Source organism: Apium graveolens, unplaced genomic scaffold (genome assembly GCF_009905375.1).
Source record: "Apium graveolens cultivar Ventura unplaced genomic scaffold, ASM990537v1 ctg8467, whole genome shotgun sequence".
Classification (NCBI taxonomy): domain Eukaryota; kingdom Viridiplantae; phylum Streptophyta; class Magnoliopsida; order Apiales; family Apiaceae; genus Apium; species Apium graveolens.
In genome coordinates this window covers 48093-67299 of record NW_027421203.1, presented here as the reverse complement: position 1 = coordinate 67299, position 19207 = coordinate 48093, and the positions used below count along the sequence as shown (strand labels likewise).

Sequence of the window (19207 nt, the reverse complement as noted above, 5' to 3'; positions counted from 1 at the left end):
ATACCTCCCCAGATCTTTGAAGTATAATGAACAATCCCTCATAAAGCTACACATATGAAAAAATTTAAGGATTAAAAGTGCCAACCTATAATACAAAGCAAATCAAAATCTTATTTATTAGAAATTAGTTGTACCTTTAGCACAAAGACCCTGATGTCTTCCCCTGATCGGCTCTCCTCACCATCTTTGCAGCTCAATTGGTTGGTCATATACTAAATTTTGAAGTTCTGGAATATGGTAAGATTGGGGCGGCCGTCAAGGAATTAGGGATTATGGAGTATGTGCAACACCCTTAAGTTTATATAGGGGCTGGTATATAAAACATTAGAAATTTGTAGGAAATTTCTTAGAAATTTCTTTACTAATATTCTTCAATCAAGTAATTTTTCTATTTGTCTATTATTTTTTTTAGTTCATATTCTTTGTAAGGTTTAAAAACAAAAAATTACTTTTTTGTTTGTTTTTTATAGTTTTATGATAAATATCAAAATAAAATATTTATTAAATTTATTATTTTATTTAGTAATGCAAAAACACAATTACAAATGATAAATTATTGAATTTTGTAATCCGTGCATATTTCCCACTCTCTCAGTCTCAATTCTATACATTTTCAAAGTGACTCACAATTGTAAAATTTTGTTATATAGAAATTAACTACTCACTAGTTATATATATATATACAAATAATCAAATAGAAACTAAAATTAAAATAAAAACTAGAAACTAATATCAGTCCTTAGATCAATCTAATCCAAGGGCCCCCTAGATGTAGTACACACGATATATATGCTCCCTCCTACACATAATTCTAGTTTTTCCCCTCCGTTTTTTATTTAATTTTTCCCGTTAATCGGTGAACTTTTTTTGAAATCCGACTTCACTGTATTTTTCTCCATATGTGCCATGTTTTGACGTGATTTAACAAAAAAATTATTTTAGTTTTTAGTTTTCATTATAAGGAGGTTTGTATTAGAGTAGCCCCTATATATATATATATATAATATTGATGAGTACCATCACTTTACTCAATTTTCTTACTTTTTTTCTTCAAAATTACACAATTTCTTAATACCAAGCCATTTGTATATATTTCAAAGGGACCGAGAGAGTAATATTTAAAAGTTCTACATGAATCATTCAAATTTGAACTTTTTAAACTAATTTACTTATTTTTTATGAAATATGTATTTCTAAATTAATTAAGTTAAACAATTTATAGGAGTAAAGAATTGGTACTAAATACAACAATTATTTTTCAACCACATTATATAATTTATAAAAAAACATCTTAGTGCAAATATATTATATTATATTATTTCAAATAATATATTAGTGTTTTTCCAAAAAATAAAATGGTGTAATACAAAAATGATCAAAATAGACTATTTATGACCATTTTCAACAATATTTCTTATGAAGTTGGTCGGTTATATTGTGATCGGATATAATTGATGAAAATATTTCTTTGTTTGTCTATAAACATGAAAAAGACCAACAAACCAAAGTTGACACGCACCACCGTGACATCGTAGTCAACCGTGACATGTGGCACATACATGCCAAGTAGGAAAAACCGGGACCAAGCAAAGGTGAATTGTAGATTTAAAAGTAACCAAAAACTTGGTCGGTTATCAAACTTTATTAAACATTCACGTTGCTGCCATGTAAATGGGTGGGACCAATACTCAAGAAAATGAAAAAGTTATTTATTACCTTTTTGATCCGTAATGACCATTATCATAGATCGAAAAGTCATTTCCGACTCAGACTCATCCAATGTGACATATTTGGTCGTAAGTTAATATAGGTGAAATTAATAGAAACACGTATTTAGAAAGTACACAAGTGAGATATAGACATCATAAGTTATATTCTAATTAATGATTATATGATTTCTAAGTTCTCCTCTAAAATGATTTTTCCATGGCCTCCAACCTTAATTACCTATTATATTATAATCACAAAATATGCTCAAAAGATTATAAAATCCATTTATATTGTTTTTGGCCCTTTTTTATTAAAAGCATTTATTTATGACCTATTGTTTCTCTTTTTCTTTTAATTACAAGTATTATTAGTGACTACATATTGTTATATCACTAATATATATATCTATTGACATCCATAAGGTTGGATCGTTGAAAAATATTCTTAAAATAATCGAAACACTAATTCAAGATTCAACACTAGTTAGCTGTACAAGTCAAACTGATGCTTGACTGTTAAAATGTCAAACCAAATAAAATTATTTTGATATCAAATTTTGGGTACATCACTAATATATATATCTATTGACATCCATACGGTTGGATTATTGAAAAATATTTTTAAAATAATCGTAACACTAATTCAGGATTCAACACTAGTTAGCTGTACTAGTCGAACTGATGCTTGACTGTTAAAATGGAAAACCAAATAAAATTATTTTGATATAAAATTTTGGTTATATCACTAATATATTTATCTATTGACATATATACGGTTGGATTATTGAAAAATATTTTTAAAATAATCGTAACACTAATTCAGGATTCAACACTAGTTAGTTGTACTAGTCAAACTAATGCTTGACTGCTAAAATATCAAACCAAATAAAATTATTTTGATATGAAATTTTGGGTACATCACTAATATATATATCTATTGACATCCATACGGTTGGATTATTGAAAAATATTTTTAAAATAATCGTAACACTAATTCAGGATTCAATACTAGTTAGTTGTACTAGTCGAACTGATGCTTGACTGTTAAAATGGCAAACCAAATAAAATTATTTTGATATAAAATTTTGGTTATATCACTAATATATTTATATATTGACATCCATATGGTTGGATTATTGAAAAATATTTTTAAAATAATCGTAACACTAATTGAGGATTCAACACTAGTTAGTTGTACTAGTCGAACTGATACTTGACTGTTAAAATGTCAAACCAAATAAAATTATTTTGATATGCAATTTTGGTTATATCACTAATATATTTATCTATTGACATCCATACCGTTGGATCGTTGAAAAATATTTTTAAAATAATCGAAACCTTAATTCAAGATTCAACACTAGTTAGCTGTACTAGTCAAACTGATGTTTGACTGTTAAAAGGTCAAACCAAATAAAATTATTTTGATATGAAATTTTGGTTATATCACTAATATATATATATATATATATATTGACATCCATATGGTTGGATCGTTGAAAAATATTTTTAAAATAAATGTAACACAAATTCAAAAGTAAACACTAATTAGATGTATTAGTCAAAATCATGTTTGACTGTTAAAATGTCAAACCAAATAAAATTATTTTGATATGAAATTTTGGTTATATCACTAATATATATATCTATTGACATCCATACGGTTGGATTGTTGAGAAATATTTTTAAAATAATCGAAACACAAATTCAGAAGTAAACAGTAGTTAGTTGTACTAGTCAAACTCGAGTTTGACTGTTAAAATGACAAGCCAAATTAAAGCCAAATATATTTATTTATATTTAAAATAATTATCAATACACTACAACATTTTTGCAATCATACAACTGTTTTTTTTCGTTGTCTGAAAGGTAGTTTTTCCGTTGTCTATCCAACACTCGTGTGATCGAAGGTTGGACAACGGTTGTTAATACAGTTGTAATAAGGGAGATTCAACAACAGTGTTTAACACTGGTTACAATCTGGATGACACAACGGTTGTTTTAGAAAAACAATTGTTGGAACATTTTTAACATGACAGTTTTCTTAGTAATAAACAACGGTTTATTTACGTCAAGAGAAAGTTCTAAATTTTCTTTCCAATTTTAAATATCTTTTCCAAACAACAGTTATTTTATCCATCTATTATTTATATAATAGAACAACAACAGTTATTTTCAGAGGTAGTAATATAAGTATCTTTTAGACAACAGTTTTAGGGTGGTGTTATAATGCAAAAGAGATAACGAATTACTTTTCGGGAACCATTAAAGAAATATTTGTAACACAACAGTTTACTAGGTAATAGACAACAGTTTAAAAAACCATTATCTTATTAGGTATATGCATTTTGCATATCAATTTCATATTTAATTAAAACCAGCTCCATAAAAAACCACAAAAATTAGTCCCCTGCCAAAATAAAAATACCATAATCCATACCATAATCCAAAACAAAATCATACCATAATCTAGGCCCCCGCCAAAACAAAACCAATTCACTACCATACCATAATCCATACCATACCATAATCCATCCGTTCAACAATCCAAAACAACCAGATCTACCTACCAAACTACCAGCAATCCACCGAACACAAAATACATTATCGCAAGTCTACTTATCACCAACTACATATATAAAACATCCACTTTACGATAAGTTCAAATGAGTCTACTTGTCAACATACGATAAGTTCAAACGAGTCTACTTGTCAACATACGATAAGTTCAAACGAGTCTACTTGTCACCAACTACATACATAAAACATCCAGTTTACGATAAGTTCAAAAGAAAAGAAAGGCGAGGACCTAGCTTGCACAATGTTTCATAAAATATTTTGCAAACTTAACCCTGATCTCGTTGATGTCATCCTCAGTGTAAACCAGGTTTGATCTACGCAGCCACTGAAATATGATCCAAAATTTTGTATAAGTAACATGTTCTGCCCTTATAAGAGTAAATACAAAGTGGATGAAAAGGCCCATAGATAGTCAATTGTCACCTTATTAGCAAAGTCCAGCTCCTTATCATGAATGATTTCCATCATGTATCGCATCACAAACAGGCCACAATCCTTGTTCCCGGTTTGCACTGGAACTCCCTAAAATATCAAACAAAAAATCATTTAAAATATCCAGTCTCCTTTAATAACATAATTAATATATGATCACAAAAATAAATAAATACCGCCATGTTCTCCCACAATACTTTCTTCTTCGGAACCTTTTTCAAATCCTCCTTGTACATTTTAATGGCACTGCAACCAAAACGAGATATATCAAAACACAAAATAACCACTACAAAATATGGTCGGACAAGATTTATAAGTTAAGACTTAATAATCAAATTTTATAACGTGAACTCTTACTTGTCGACAACATCCACCCATTCTCCATTTGCAATTCGGCGTTTAAGAGGGTCCATATAGTAGACTACCTCTGCGTCTGGATTGACAACTGTCAGGGTCCAGTGGTTGCTACAAAAAATAAACAGAGGTGCTTGTTAAATAGTAAAGCCTAAATTTGATGCTTTTTTGTCACTCAAACAACTTAAATATCATAAAAAAAATTACATTTCTATTAAATTAAAATCAACCTAAAAATTATTTAAACTCACTATTTGTGAAAAATAATCTAAAATGTGATACTAGTAGAGTGTAATTTACTGTAATAAACATGATCAGGTATAACATCAAAAATTGAAGGCTCATACTGATAAAATTTAAATTCCAGTAAATAAATCAACTTTAAAACTGAACCTATAAAATTATCATCAAATTTGAACTTGAAATATTATGAGGTTGAACTATACAATTTCCCCTGTCTGAGAAACAAACCTAACATCTAATAACAAAATCAATTAAATACTGTAAGCCATTTGATTACTTTTATATTAACTTCAAAACTGTCAAGGCATTTGATTACGTTTATACTGAACCAATGCAATTAATATAAATTTCAACAAATATTATCGAGTTTAACTATACAATTGAACCCATTCCTTACAAAATTAAAGCTAAATTCTTGAAAAAATTAATAAAAAACTGGCAAGGCTTAACAGCTTAATAGCTTGGGATAGTAAAAATACTTACACATCATTGTACGGCAGGAGAAAATGTTGCCCTTTCCTAGAATCTTTAAATCTTGTACACAATTCACGCGACCTCTGCACTGCACTGCCACATCCAATGGCACCGATTGTGCCTGGATCTACAAAGCTAATCATGTTGACCATCTTATGCTTCTTCACATATTCATTCAAGAAGCTACAAATTAAATTAAGCAGTCCTTAGTAAAGATTGTCATATTTATTCCAAGGCTATATACTCCGAAAAAAAACTTTGAATGAAAAGCTTACTGAATAAAAAGGCAAATGACAGAGCCGGCCATTTCACCGCCAGAGCACACTGCATGTATATCAGATAAGAACATGATTTGCTTCTTTGTAAAGCCAAATGCTTCTTTGCTTAGCTCAAAAGAAATTGTTCGGCCACCACTCAAGGCTTCCTTTGCCCATGTCCACAAACGTTTCATTGCAGAAGGATAATTCGGACCAATTTGAACAACAAGCTCTGGTTCAAATTCTTCAATTACTTTATACGTCTTCTTCATTTTCTTAGCACGGGCTTTCTTGGTTTTCTAAAACAATTGCAAATAAAAATAATTAAAAAAACAGACTAAACAAACACATAGTACATATATTAACCATACTAAAAAAGCATTCTGACCTTGGCGGCCAAAACATGAGAAGTACTGCTATTGTTTCCTGCAATTATCATGTTTCTCGGCCATGCAATAAAAGTTCCCATGGCTTCTTGAACAGTCAAAATTTCATCCCCGATAGGGAAGGGAATCTTAGCATCTCCTTGAATGACTTTAGTGATAGACACCCTTGCGTTCTTTTCTCCAAGACTTACTCCATGGATAGTCTTCTCATGTCCTTCGGAAACGCGTACTTCATCAATTGTTGCACAAGCAACAATGTTGCTCAACGATCCAACAGCCAATCGGCATACAGAACCACCTGAAGAATCCACTTTCATTTCCTCAACAGCCCTTCCATTATCATCCTCACCTGCCACCTTTTTATTATCCTCAAGCTCCACCGCTAAATCCACAAACAAATTATCTATCAATGTCACATTTTTATGATCACCTACAGCCACATCCACATCTACATCAACCCCACCCTTAGAGTGACAGCTTGCCTGCTGGGAATTTGGTTTCGGACTACCATCATATTGTACACCATTTTTCGATGAATGTGCATTGTATTTTTCAAATTCAGCAGCCCAAAATGCATCTCTCTCTTTAATAATTTTTGGAGTCTCCTCTGCCATGTACTTTTGAATTGCCTCACGTACCCTTTCTTCCACTGTCCTCGCTTTTTTTTTCCCTCGGAAGATCAAAATAAACCGACTGCTTCACATGAATTCCCTGACCACGTACTCTGCCTCCGTGCTCAGGCTTACCGAGCGCCATTGTTAACACATCATTAGTACCTTCAACTTTAAGCTTTCCTTCCTTAACCTCCTCCTTCATCTTTTTCTACAAAAAATTCAGTAACATTTTTCACCATAAGCACATACATCCTTTAAGCACATTCATCCTTTAATTAAAATATTACACAACTAACACCAATTTGTTTTTACTAGTTATAAGTACATTCATCCTTTAATATATTTAATTTAATAGATTCAATTGCAAGCACAAGAGACGACTTAGTTTACTTGGTGGTACATGGGACCTAGTAAGTACATTCATTGACAAACTAATCCAAGGATAAAAAAATATTAAAATAAAATATTAACCAACACAGAATACAAAATCTAGACATTTAATATTATGAACCAATTTTCAATATAAACATGTGTATTTGACTCTCTTAGTGAACATGGGATTATTAAAATATATAATTAACTACTAATATTAAATATGATACAATCAACATGCTACTAGCACTAAAGGCATACAAACAAATCCTAAGTTAAACTAGAGACCACTAATTCGAATTATACATTGTAATAGAAAAAGATAAACTATAGAAAGGCTTCATGTGTATATAATTTATTAAAATTTAACTTTTGAAACTTCAGTTCCTTATTAAAAAATACACAAATATGTGCATCAAATAGAATGGACAATTATATTAATAACTTACAATTTCCTTAGCTTTTTCTGCAACTTCATCATTTAAAAAATTACCATCTTCGTCCATCCTTGCTAGGATCCAAGTGTCCGACCGATCTACTTCCTCTGCATCTGGATGAGATTCAGTCTACATTTACATGTAAAGGATCACCTTAGTAATAACATAAACATGCTTGTAAAATTAATATGAAGAAAAAAATGTGCTTGTTATTTCATTTCACTAACCCATTCATTCTCGAGATTAGCATAACCTTTTCGAGACATTCGATGTGGATATTTACTCAGCTTCCTTCTTTCTTGTTGTTCTTTATGAATTTTCTTCATAAAAAGCAGCAATAAGGTTAGAAGATCATAACTAAGTAAATATTAAAATGAATAAAGCTAAGTAGAAATATACCAGAAACTCAGGCGACGTGCGGTCAGCAACAAATATGTCCCAGTGTGATTTTTCTATAAAAGTAAAATCTGCAGGAGGATGTGCAAAAAATTGAGGTTGATCCAGATAAGGAAGAATGTAGTACTTGGTCAGCCGACATTTAAATTCCCTCCATTTTGCCCCGGCCGATCTGAATACCAACTTTTTTGCAGACTCAGGTACAACATAAGCCATCTACGGACATATACCAACAAATTTAAAGTTAAAAGGTGCTAGTTAATGAAGAACAAATAATAAAAATAAAAGTTAAAATGATGGAAGTTATTTATATTCATTTTACCTGCACACACTCCCAAATTTTTGTCTTTGTCTCTTTAGGAACACATTTCCAAGAATCATGCCAGATCGGGGTTTTGGTTCTTGCCAAAACTCCAATATATGATTGCATCTCTTTACCTTCTTCACCATATGGCTCTCCTTTTGCATTAAAAGACACAGTAAGTTTGATCCCTCGGATCTTGCGTTTCACAATTCGGTGCATCGTTACACAGCCTCGCTTCAATAGTTTTAGTCCTTGAGTATTGTCCGGTTTGGTAACAACTTTTTCTCGTTTTCTTTTCTTTGATATTTTCTTTTGTAAGTTTTCAGAAATGGCCTTCTTCACAGTTTTTGGGGGAGAACTCAATGGAGTGGAGGTCTCGCTATTCGTGGACTTTGTCTTTCTTAAAGCCCTTAGCACACTCATTGTCCTTGGATGGGGTGAAGATCGTGTCTTTTTGAACCCATTCCGGTGAGACGCTTTCTTTTTCAAATTTCCCTTATCTGCCTTGGTCTTCTTCTTAGGAGTACCCATAACCTATGAAGTACACAAACAAGGAATAAGTACAACATTAACATGACAGTAAACTCAATAAAACTCAAAGACATTACAGGTAAAAGAACCTAAAAACAACAAAAGAATAACCATCTGAGATATCTTAACTTTCCCACTTAAAAGCGTATTATAAATTTTACTTAAAATGACACACTTTGAGTGCCTAAACTAACCAGAGATGTACACAAACAAACATTCAACCACCAATAAAATCTAGCTTATAATCGTACAACTTACGGCATGTGAATAAAGATAAATTATCCATTTATTATAGGACAGTAGCACAGGGCACATTCAACTAACTAATCGACTGCAGAGTTATAACAAACAAACCAGTAATTTCATCTCAAAAATCAATAGAAACATGAAACAAAAAACAAGAAATTAGCACAGTTACAAGATTTCAAACAGAAATTAGCACCCTGTTAATATCCATTTGGAACAAAAAACAAGAGAATAGCAAGAACCGGGGGTTTCATCATTAGATAATTACAGTTTAAAACCAGGGGTTTCATCATCAACACTCAACACTCCACAATTGCATGCAAAATTTACATAATAAAACAAACCAAAGACACTCCACAATACCATCAAACATTGCATGCAACATTCCGCAAAGCAAAGACACTCCACAATACCATCAAACAGAGCATGCAACATTTAAATCTCATAAAATATTGAGTTAAAAATAAAAAACCCCAACATAAATTGAAGAGGGTTTTATAGTTTTAAAATAAATCAAAAAACCCCAAATAAATTGAATAGCATTTTAGAAACTTATTAAAAACATGTAAAAATCAAAAACCCCCAAATATAGATGAGGGCTTTATGGTCTCTAATTGAATTAGAAACATACCAGTATAATCGAATGGAAGAAGAGGAAGAAGATTGTGTGAAGAAGAGGAAGAAGATTGGGTGAAGAAGAGGAAGAAGATTGTGTGAAGAAAATCACTGTGAAGAAGAGTAACTGATGATGGGGAAGAAGGGGGTTGGGGAGTTATGACGAGGAGTAACTGATGGGGAAGAAGGAGGTTGGGGAGTAAAGTTTTTGGGGGGATATTTCGGGGGGATACTAAAAAATAAAGGGGGGAGATTAAATTTAAAAGAGAGGGAAAATGAAAAATATTCACTTCAAACCAACGGCCTAGATACAGATCTGGTTTAATCCAATGATCAACAAAATCTGTTATTATTTAATTTTTTTAAAACCTAAAAATCAAAAATTAAAATATATATAAATTATCCATATATTTGGAGATATAGTAACTGTTGTAAGATCAACTATCACATAACGGTTCTTACAGGATACCGTTATCGTATGCTATATTATTTAAATAGTAGTTGTGTAACGGTTTCTTACACACACCGTTGTCTCATATATTTTCCAACAAGAGTTTTTTGTCCTAAACCGTTGTCTATAATCTAAAACAAAAATAAGAATAATCTATTGTAAAACTCTTAATTTTTAAATGTTCGATGTTTGCGAGTGCACATATGTTGATAAAACATTTGACGTAATCCATAAAAGTTAAATTTTTGGTACCTTAAAAGTTCGATAATCTGATTCGAAGACTTCGATTATATCACTATAAACAAATAATAATAATAATTAAGAATATTACTATAAACAAACGTAAATTACGCTGACAGAGACGTTTGTGAATAAAAAATTATTAAACAACTATTAATTAAGGATATTAAGTTTCTCTTTGTAAAATTTTAAAATAATTAAAGATGGAGTTGTAACTAGGGTGGAGCACGGTTTGGTTTGGGACATTTTTTGGCCAAAACTGAAACTAAGACCGTATGTCCTTAATTTTAATATTTAATAAATATAAGTTGAATTTACGACTTATAAGTTGATAAGTAAGTTATGTTTCAAGATGTCAATCTAATCAAAATTCATTAATTTTAATTAGATGTTGAATTGTTGCATTATGATTTTAGTGAAAATAAATATAAAGCTATTTTATTGAAAGCTGAAAAAGACTTTCATTCATAAGAAAAAAGAATTACTATCGTTGGGATCTGATTCTGCAGTAGAATCAGATCCCAACGATAGTAATTCTTTTTTCTTATGAATGAAAGTCTTTTTCAACTTTCAATAAAATAGTTTTACATTTATTTTCACTAAAATTATAATTCAACAATTCAACATCTAATTAAAATTAATGAATTTTGATTAGATTGACATCTTGAAACATAACTTTATAAAATAAAGTTGATGAAGAAGAAAAAATCAAAATATATTCAGAACAAAGTACGTCGTTACTAACATTCAACTTATCAGCTTATAAGTCGTAAATTCAACTTATAAGTAGGGTCGACTGATAAGGTGACTTATAAGGGGTTACGGTTACGATATAAGGATCACTAGGGGAGGAGAATTTATGATTATGCCTCCTGAGTTAGAGTCTGTCCCTAAATGCGGTTTAGCTTGGTTCACGTGGTTTGCAGGCTATTGCGTGAACCCGTAGGGTTTACCCAGTGCGCACCTGAAGGGTAGCGGCTGCGGGTTACCTACAATAAAAAAAATTATTCGGGGTTAAGATAGGGTTTAAAGTATAATGTTTAGAATAATTGATGAATATGCTTAATAAGAAAGATTCAATTAATATAAAAACACATCGGAACATCTTTTTCTAGAAAAGGTATCAATATTGTATATGATAATCATATTCATATTCGAAGCACATCCATATGTTTGGATCATTGAAAGGGTGATTTAAACATCCGTATAATTGGATCGTCGAAAATATTTACAAATTTAGAAAATATCGATAAACATGGGATATCAACTCCAAAAAGTCGAACTTATCGCTAGTGAGTTATATGTAACAGTTTACAAACAACTATTTAATCTAGTGTTGGGCAATAGTTTTTCAAAAACACTATTATGTAAAACAATATATAGTTCGGAACTCCCAATTGTCGATACGATCAAGTTGTAAAAACAAATAACAAACTAAAGATAATTAGATGATTTATTTACCGATCGTTTAACACTAATAATATAAAAAATATTGAAATTGAAAATGATAATAAAGACATTCTAAACGATTCAAACTACACTAATATCTATTAAAGAACATCTTCACAATTTTTCGTGTAATATAAATTCGATATTCTTATTACCGACATACTATTTCGTTAAAATAATTTGTGATTATTTATTTTTTAATAAATTATATAATTTATTCCTCTATATTAATTTATTCAAATACATAAAATCCAAATTATTGTGGTCCTAGAGAATAAATGAATTAATATTATTCAAAATATTTTAATTTATGAGCCATGTATTTTTTATATAATAATTTAGTTGAGACTTAAACATATTATTAATTACTTTTTATTTCAGACATATATTTGTTCGGACATATGTATCTGTCAGAACAAGAACGCATTTATTTACTTGGTAGTTAGGCCGTTCATCCATGTCCATGTGCTCTCAAATCCATAATACTCTCAAATCTATGCTCAAATTCGTGCTAATACTCTCAAATCTATGCTCAAAATCGTGCTCATACCCTCAAGTCCTCAAATCTAGATATCAAATCCATGTCACATCAAGATTCCAAGACATCAAGATCTCGGGTTTTAAATTTATTTTCACACTTGAACAGGTAAGTACAGTCTTTTATGAAGTCGGGTTTATATGTACTCTCTTTTGAATTCATTTTGATGAATTCATTCTTTTGTGATTCTGAACTAGGGTTCATATTGATTTGGGGGAAATATAAAGACTTCACAATTCATTTTTAAGAAGCTATAAAGACAGGTAAGTACTTTAATTTATGCATTTGGGTTATATAAGTCCTCTGTTTTGAATTCATTTTGATGCCTTTTTTACTTCAATTAGGGTTCAGTTATAAAGATTTTGGGGAAATTTAAAGATTTCATAATTTAGTCTGAATTTGAGGTTCTATTCAGACTTTTAAAAGATGGATAGGTCATGGTTAAAAGCGGATAGAAGAACGAAAGAGTTCAAAAAAGGAGTGGAAGATTTGTTAATATTTGCATTTGAGAATGGTTATAATGCAGAAAAAATCAGTTGTCCATGTGTAAACTGCGCACATAGTAAATCATGGAGAGCGCAGATAGTTAAAAACCATCTTTTTCAAAATGGTATTGATCAAACTTATACACGTTGGATATGGCACGGGGAGAATAATTCTGTAGAAAGTTCTAATGAAACCGACACTTCGGAATCTATCAATCAAGGCACCTCAAGAATGGGTGAACTGTGACGAGGACGACGACGATGATATGTCTTCTGATGAAAGTTCTGACAAAACCGACACTTCTGATTTCATTAACCATGTTAAAGGTGAACATCAACCTCTTTATCCTGGATGTGGGAGGTACACTAAGATGAAAGCTCTGGTCTAGTTATACAACTTGAAAGTGAAGCATGGTATGTCTGATTCATGCTTCAGTGATATTCTGTTATTACTTGGCTCTTTACTTCCAGAAGGCAACAACATCCCTTCTTCCTTCAATGAAGCAAAAAAACCTTATGTGCATTAGGAATGGGGTATGAAAAGATACACGCATGTCCGAATAATTGTCTCTTATACCGTGGCGATTTAGATGAAGAACAAACTACTTGTCGCGTATGTAAGGCCTCTAGATGGAAATTGAACAAAAAAGGAGATGAACTTGAAGGGGTCCCTGCTAAAGTTCTATGGTATTTCCCGCTGATACCAAGATTACAAAATTTATTCAATACACCTCACATTGCAAAGGACATGACGTGGCATGACACCGAGCGACAAAAGGATGGTAAAATGAGGCATCCGGCTGATTCAATAACATGGAAGGATGTCGACCAAAAATGGCCTGATTTTGCATCAGAGACTAGGAACCTTCGATTAGCTTTATCTTCCGATGGTTTCAATCCTTTTCATGGAAACCATACTGATTACTCAAGCTGGCCTGTTTTGCTATCAATTTATAACCTTCCTCCATGGCTTTGTATGAAGAGAAGGTATATTATGCTCTGCTTGTTAATATCTGGACCGACTGAGCCTGGAAATGATATCGACGTGTTCCTTCAACCACTAATAGAAGATCTGCAAGAGTTGTGGCATGGGAAACAAATGTACGACACTTATAAGAAAGAGTCTTTTATGCTTAGGGGCATTTTATTATGGACAATAAGTGATTATCCTGCCTTAGGGAACTTGTCAGGAAATGTTATTAAAGGGTATAATGCGTGTACTATTTGTATTGATGAAACGAAAGCTACTAGGTTGGTTAATTACCGTAAGACGGTGATTATGAGGCATCGAAGATGGTTGCCCCGTAATCATCCTTATAGAAGGCAGAAATCAGCTTTTGATAACACTGTGGAGAAGGGGGTCGCCCCTGTTCCATTAACCGGAGAAGAGGTTTTTCAAAGAGTACAGCATTTAAGGGCCCATGTATTTGGAAAGAAACAACGGCAACCACGATGGAAGAAAGGTGAACCTAGACCTGTTTGGAAAAAGGTTTCAATATTCTTCCAACTTGAGTATTGGGAATTTTTGCCAGTTAGGCATGTTCTCGATGTGATGCACATCGAGAAAAATATATGCGAAGCCCTTGTTGGAACTTTACTAAATATTTCGGGGAAGACAAAAGATAGGGAATCTGTTCGTCTTGATATGGCTGAAATGGGAATAAGAACGGAGCTGAGACCTAAGACTCCTGGAAAGAAAGAAAAGGTACCGTTGGCATCATGGAACTTAACGCATGCAGAAAAAAAAACAGTTTGCTCATCATTTCTTAAAATGAAGTTGGCAGATGGATTTTGTTCAAATATTAAGAATCTTATAAACATGGAAAATCTTCGGCTTGTTGGAATGAAATCTCATGATTGTCACACGATATTGCATCATTTGCTTCCAATCTCAATTCGATCAGTATTACAAAAACAAGTCAGGTGCACAATTATTAGGTTTTGCCTTTTCTTCAAGGCAATTTGCAGTAAAGTGATCAATGTAGACAAGTTGGAAAAAATGCAGAGTGAGTTAGTGGAAACATTGTGCCAGCTTGAAAAGCACTTTCCCCCTTCGTTCTTTGATGTGATGATCCATCTCTCAGTTCATCTCGTGAGAGAGGTTAAACTTTGTGGGCCAATATTCCTTCGTTGGATGTATCCCTTCGAGAGATATCTAAAAGCGTTTAAAGGATATGTACGGAACCCGGCTCATCCCGAAGGGTGTATTGCTGAGGCATACGTTGCCGAAGAGGCGGTGGAGTGTTTGGTGAATTTTGAAAAATCTACCGTAGGAGTGTCTCAAAATGCAAAGTATGAGCAGAATGCAAGACCTCTATCTGGTGCGACATTGATAAAGCCGGGCGATGAGGACTTGCATCTAGCACATTTGTGTTTTCTCCAAAATACAACTAACATTAGACCATATTTTGAGTAAGTTAGTGATATTTAAGTGTGTGTTATTTCATTATTTTATGCACTTTGATTAATATACTAAAGAAAGTGATTTTTCTCGCAGCGAGCATATGGCATCTTTGATGACAAGATACCAACAACATGAAAATGATGAAGTCTGGCTTAAAAACAAGCAAAATGCAAAATTTCATAAATGGTTCAGGAAAAAGGTATAATTGTTATTTGAATAAAAACATCATAAATAGGCCTAGTTTATATTTTTTCCTGGTAAATGTATTTGTTATTTGTTTATTTAAGCAAACATCATAATTAATATTTATCAATTTGTTTTAAATAGATTCAATCAGAATTGTTGGATGACCATAACAACATACCTGAGGAGATAAGGTGGATTGCTGAAGGGCCCAACAAGAATGTCCCTACATTTAGCGGATATAGAATCAATGGTGTTACGTTTAGCACCAAGGAGCGTGATGACACTCGACAAGTTCAGTGTAGTGGTGTCTGTGTCATTGCAGATACAATGCTTGTACAGGGTAAGGAGAAGAATATTGAACATACTTCACAGACCTACTATGGAGTTATAACAAGTATATGGGAGTTGGACTATAACAAATTTAGAGTCCCAATATTTCGTTGTAATTGGGTAGATATGAACCAGGGGGTTAAGGTAGATGACTTGGGATATACAATTGTTAATTTGAACAAATTAGGTTTTGTAAATGATCCGTTCGTGCTAGGGAAACATGTTAAGCAGGTTTGTTACATTGATGATCCTCTTGAAAAACATTGGTATGTCGTGTTGAAATTACCGGAAAAGAACTGTTATGAACAATGTGACGATGAAAATGATGGATCAGTAGAAATAGAACTTGAGAATGAGCTGCACTTGCCAATGTTTCCCAATGTTGACCAACTTGATGAGGAAAAAGCTAGTTATATGCGGGACGAAGATGAATGGATTCAACTCCCATGATGGTAAAAATTACCTTCTTTTAAGTTAAATTGTCTAGAAAATTACCCCAGCATGAGTTACCTCTCTGCCTTCTATAATTTATTTATTCGTAAATCTTTTTTTATTTCTCGAATTATTATTTGCCAAATTTGATAATTTTAATTAATCAGTGTCAATTACGATTACTGTTTTAATATATATGAAGTTAGCAGTTTTTTTAATTTTTATAAATGATATATCATACTGGAATTTGTCATTTTCTAATTTATCGCTCCCTTTTTTCTTGATTGTTTGGACTGTCTGGCATTTATATGTTGGATTCAGTGTCATCTAATTATTGGACAGTAGTGTTGATGGGCCATAAACCCTGTTAATCTTAAATTTGTAACCATGTTCAGTTTTTTTATTTTTCTTTCAGTGACCAATGTGATTATTGATCCGGATTTCATTGTTTCCCGTTTTTGCCCATTTTCGTGGAAAAAGCCTGTTTGATTGCATTATTGGTTTTATAGACATGCCTAATTAAAACTGTTGGTCGCTTGTCAAGGTTTTGGTTGGAATTCTGATCGAATAAGGTGTTCATATATGATACCCTGCTTCTTCTCTGCCAACAACTTGTTACTGGGGGTGGAGGGTTACCAGCACCTTCTTCCACTGTCTTCAGCTGGAGGAATTTGGTCCAAGTCAACTGGTGACGATTAAAAAACGGGAACTTACTGCCAATGAAACGACCTTGCTCTAGCTGCAGAAAAAGTCAAGAACACGGGTATTAGAAAGACACAGCGAGGAAGAAAATACTCAGTAATCATCTAACATCAACTCATCAAGTTTCTTCAAGAAATACTCTTGATAATTTACTTATTTATGAACTTTTATCAATTTGCTTACCTGGAATACATTTCTTTCACCCACAATTGCTCCATTGACAAACTTTGTGTTGTCTCTTGTTATATTAGCCTGTAAGAATGCCATTCGGTCAATGCCAGTGCCACTGAGGGTTGTCGGAGGTCCATCAGCACTTACGCCTCCACTTGGCAACACCCTTTGCTTAGCTGGACATATATTACTACTTTCATCTCGTGTTGTTATCTCTTCCATCACAATTCCATAAGTGAACTTGCTTTGACGAGTGAAATTCTGCAATAAGTAACTATTTGTTGGTTGTGATAAGTAAGCTTACATAACATCTTAATAAGTAATTTGGTTTGTGAATTATCCAATTGAAATTAGTTGTTGACTTGAGGAAATATTCTGATTTGCCAACTTGATTGAGGGTTTTTTGCTAGTCTATATTGGTTGGATGATATTTTGTTAGGTAGTCATTGGTTGGCTACTTTTGGATTAATTTTCTGGGGATTTAATATATATACAACTCATTTTTTTCATTTTAACATTACTCAGAGACAACAGTTTATAGATAATCTATTAAACCATCTTCTACCTAGAGTTTAGACAACATGCATGAAGAACCAAACCATTGTGTGTTTAAGTTTCTAACAAGTTTTTTACATCTCAAACCGTTGTTTATTAGTTGATAGATGAAAAAAGTAAACTGCTGAGTTTTTAAAATTTTGTGGGAGATTAAATTAAAATAGGAGGGAGAATGAAAAATAAATAATTCAAAACAACCTCTAAAAGTATCTTTTAAAGTGTGGTGTTTAGACAACGCGTTATAAATCCGTCGTGTAAATCTTATAAATATAATGCTTTAAAACACCATTATCTGTGGCCTTTCCTTTTAACAATGGTATAAACGCACAGTTGTTTGATTTTTAATGAGACAAGGGTAAGAATAAGCACTTGTCCAAATTACACAATATAAGCAGCAAAACCATCGTCTTAATCTGATAAATGGTTGTTATTTAACAACAGTTCTAGCGTGTTGTCTTAGTATTCTAAGACAACCTTTTAGTTTGCACACTGTTGTCTGATTCCATGGGAGGGCATAACAAAGACAACAGTTTTTGAACTAATAGATAACTATTGTCTGTCCTTAAGCTCACACAACTGTTTTTTTTTCAAAATCATTTCACCGTTGTTGTATTTTTTAGGACAACGGTATTTTTTTTAACCGTTGTCTTTCAACCGTTGTCTGATTGCATTTTTCTTGTAGTGATATTTAATCTACTTAAATTTTAATAAAAAATTTATTGAAACATAAGTGAAAATTAAAGGGGCAAATGGACCTTTATTTCTGATTTTTCCAAAATAAAACACCACGCCTTTTGAGAAACACGACAGTGTAATAATCTAATTGCTTCAGATCTGAATTTATTTTCATTTTCTCTTTCTTGCTTCTCTCTCCCCTTCACTCTTCCCCTCTCTTTCTCCCTCCCTCCTCTCGTGGTTATGCAAAATCTATACATACATAAATGTTTACTTTATTTCTAGCCTCCTTTGGTTGTTTCGTATGCTTCTTTCACTGGGGCTTTAGTTATGGTTTCGTTTAGGGTTTAAATTCGACTTCAATTTGGGGTTTTAGTCCGTCTTCAAAACTAGGGCTTTGGGGCTTATTTTTGGATTCAAGGAAGGCGTCTCTCTCTTTCTCTCTCTCTCTCTCTCTTCCTGGTATGCATATCTCTCTCCCCTCTCTCTATGCTCATATATCTCTCTCTCCCTCTCTCCTTCCCCCTCTCTTTCCCTCTCTTTGTATATATATTTGCGTGGATTTTGTAAATTGTACTGTAATTAGCTACTGATTTTCTTGTAGTGATTTATCTGGTAGATTTGTATTTATTTGTTTTT

General features: G+C 32.4%; 1 protein-coding gene and 2 long non-coding RNA genes across 3 annotated transcripts; 1 reads left to right on the top strand and 2 right to left on the bottom strand.

Moving 5' to 3' along the window:
• Positions 1 to 4559: 4559 nt before the first annotated feature.
• On the bottom strand, positions 4560 to 4963 carry LOC141705032 (uncharacterized). Its single transcript, XR_012568205.1, has 3 exons — positions 4898 to 4963; positions 4713 to 4811; positions 4560 to 4614 (listed from the first exon to the last, which is right to left on the bottom strand). It is a non-coding gene; the product is annotated as an uncharacterized LOC141705032 (long non-coding RNA).
• A 2925-nt stretch (positions 4964 to 7888) lies between these two features.
• Positions 7889 to 8724, bottom strand: LOC141705030 (uncharacterized). The gene is made up of 4 exons (XR_012568203.1): positions 8577 to 8724; positions 8382 to 8470; positions 8086 to 8178; positions 7889 to 7987 (listed from the first exon to the last, which is right to left on the bottom strand). It is a non-coding gene; the product is annotated as an uncharacterized LOC141705030 (long non-coding RNA).
• A 4918-nt stretch (positions 8725 to 13642) lies between these two features.
• Positions 13643 to 15529, top strand: LOC141705029 (uncharacterized). The gene has a single exon (XM_074508102.1). It carries the CDS (start codon positions 13643 to 13645, stop codon positions 15527 to 15529), a length of 1887 nt encoding a protein of 628 aa, XP_074364203.1.
• The last annotated feature ends 3678 nt before the right edge of the window (positions 15530 to 19207 follow it).

Excerpts from the sequence above, each read along its gene's own strand:
- LOC141705029 (XM_074508102.1), top strand. The coding sequence starts at position 13,643 with ATGGGGTATGAAAAGATACACGCATGTCCGAATAATTGTCTCTTATAC.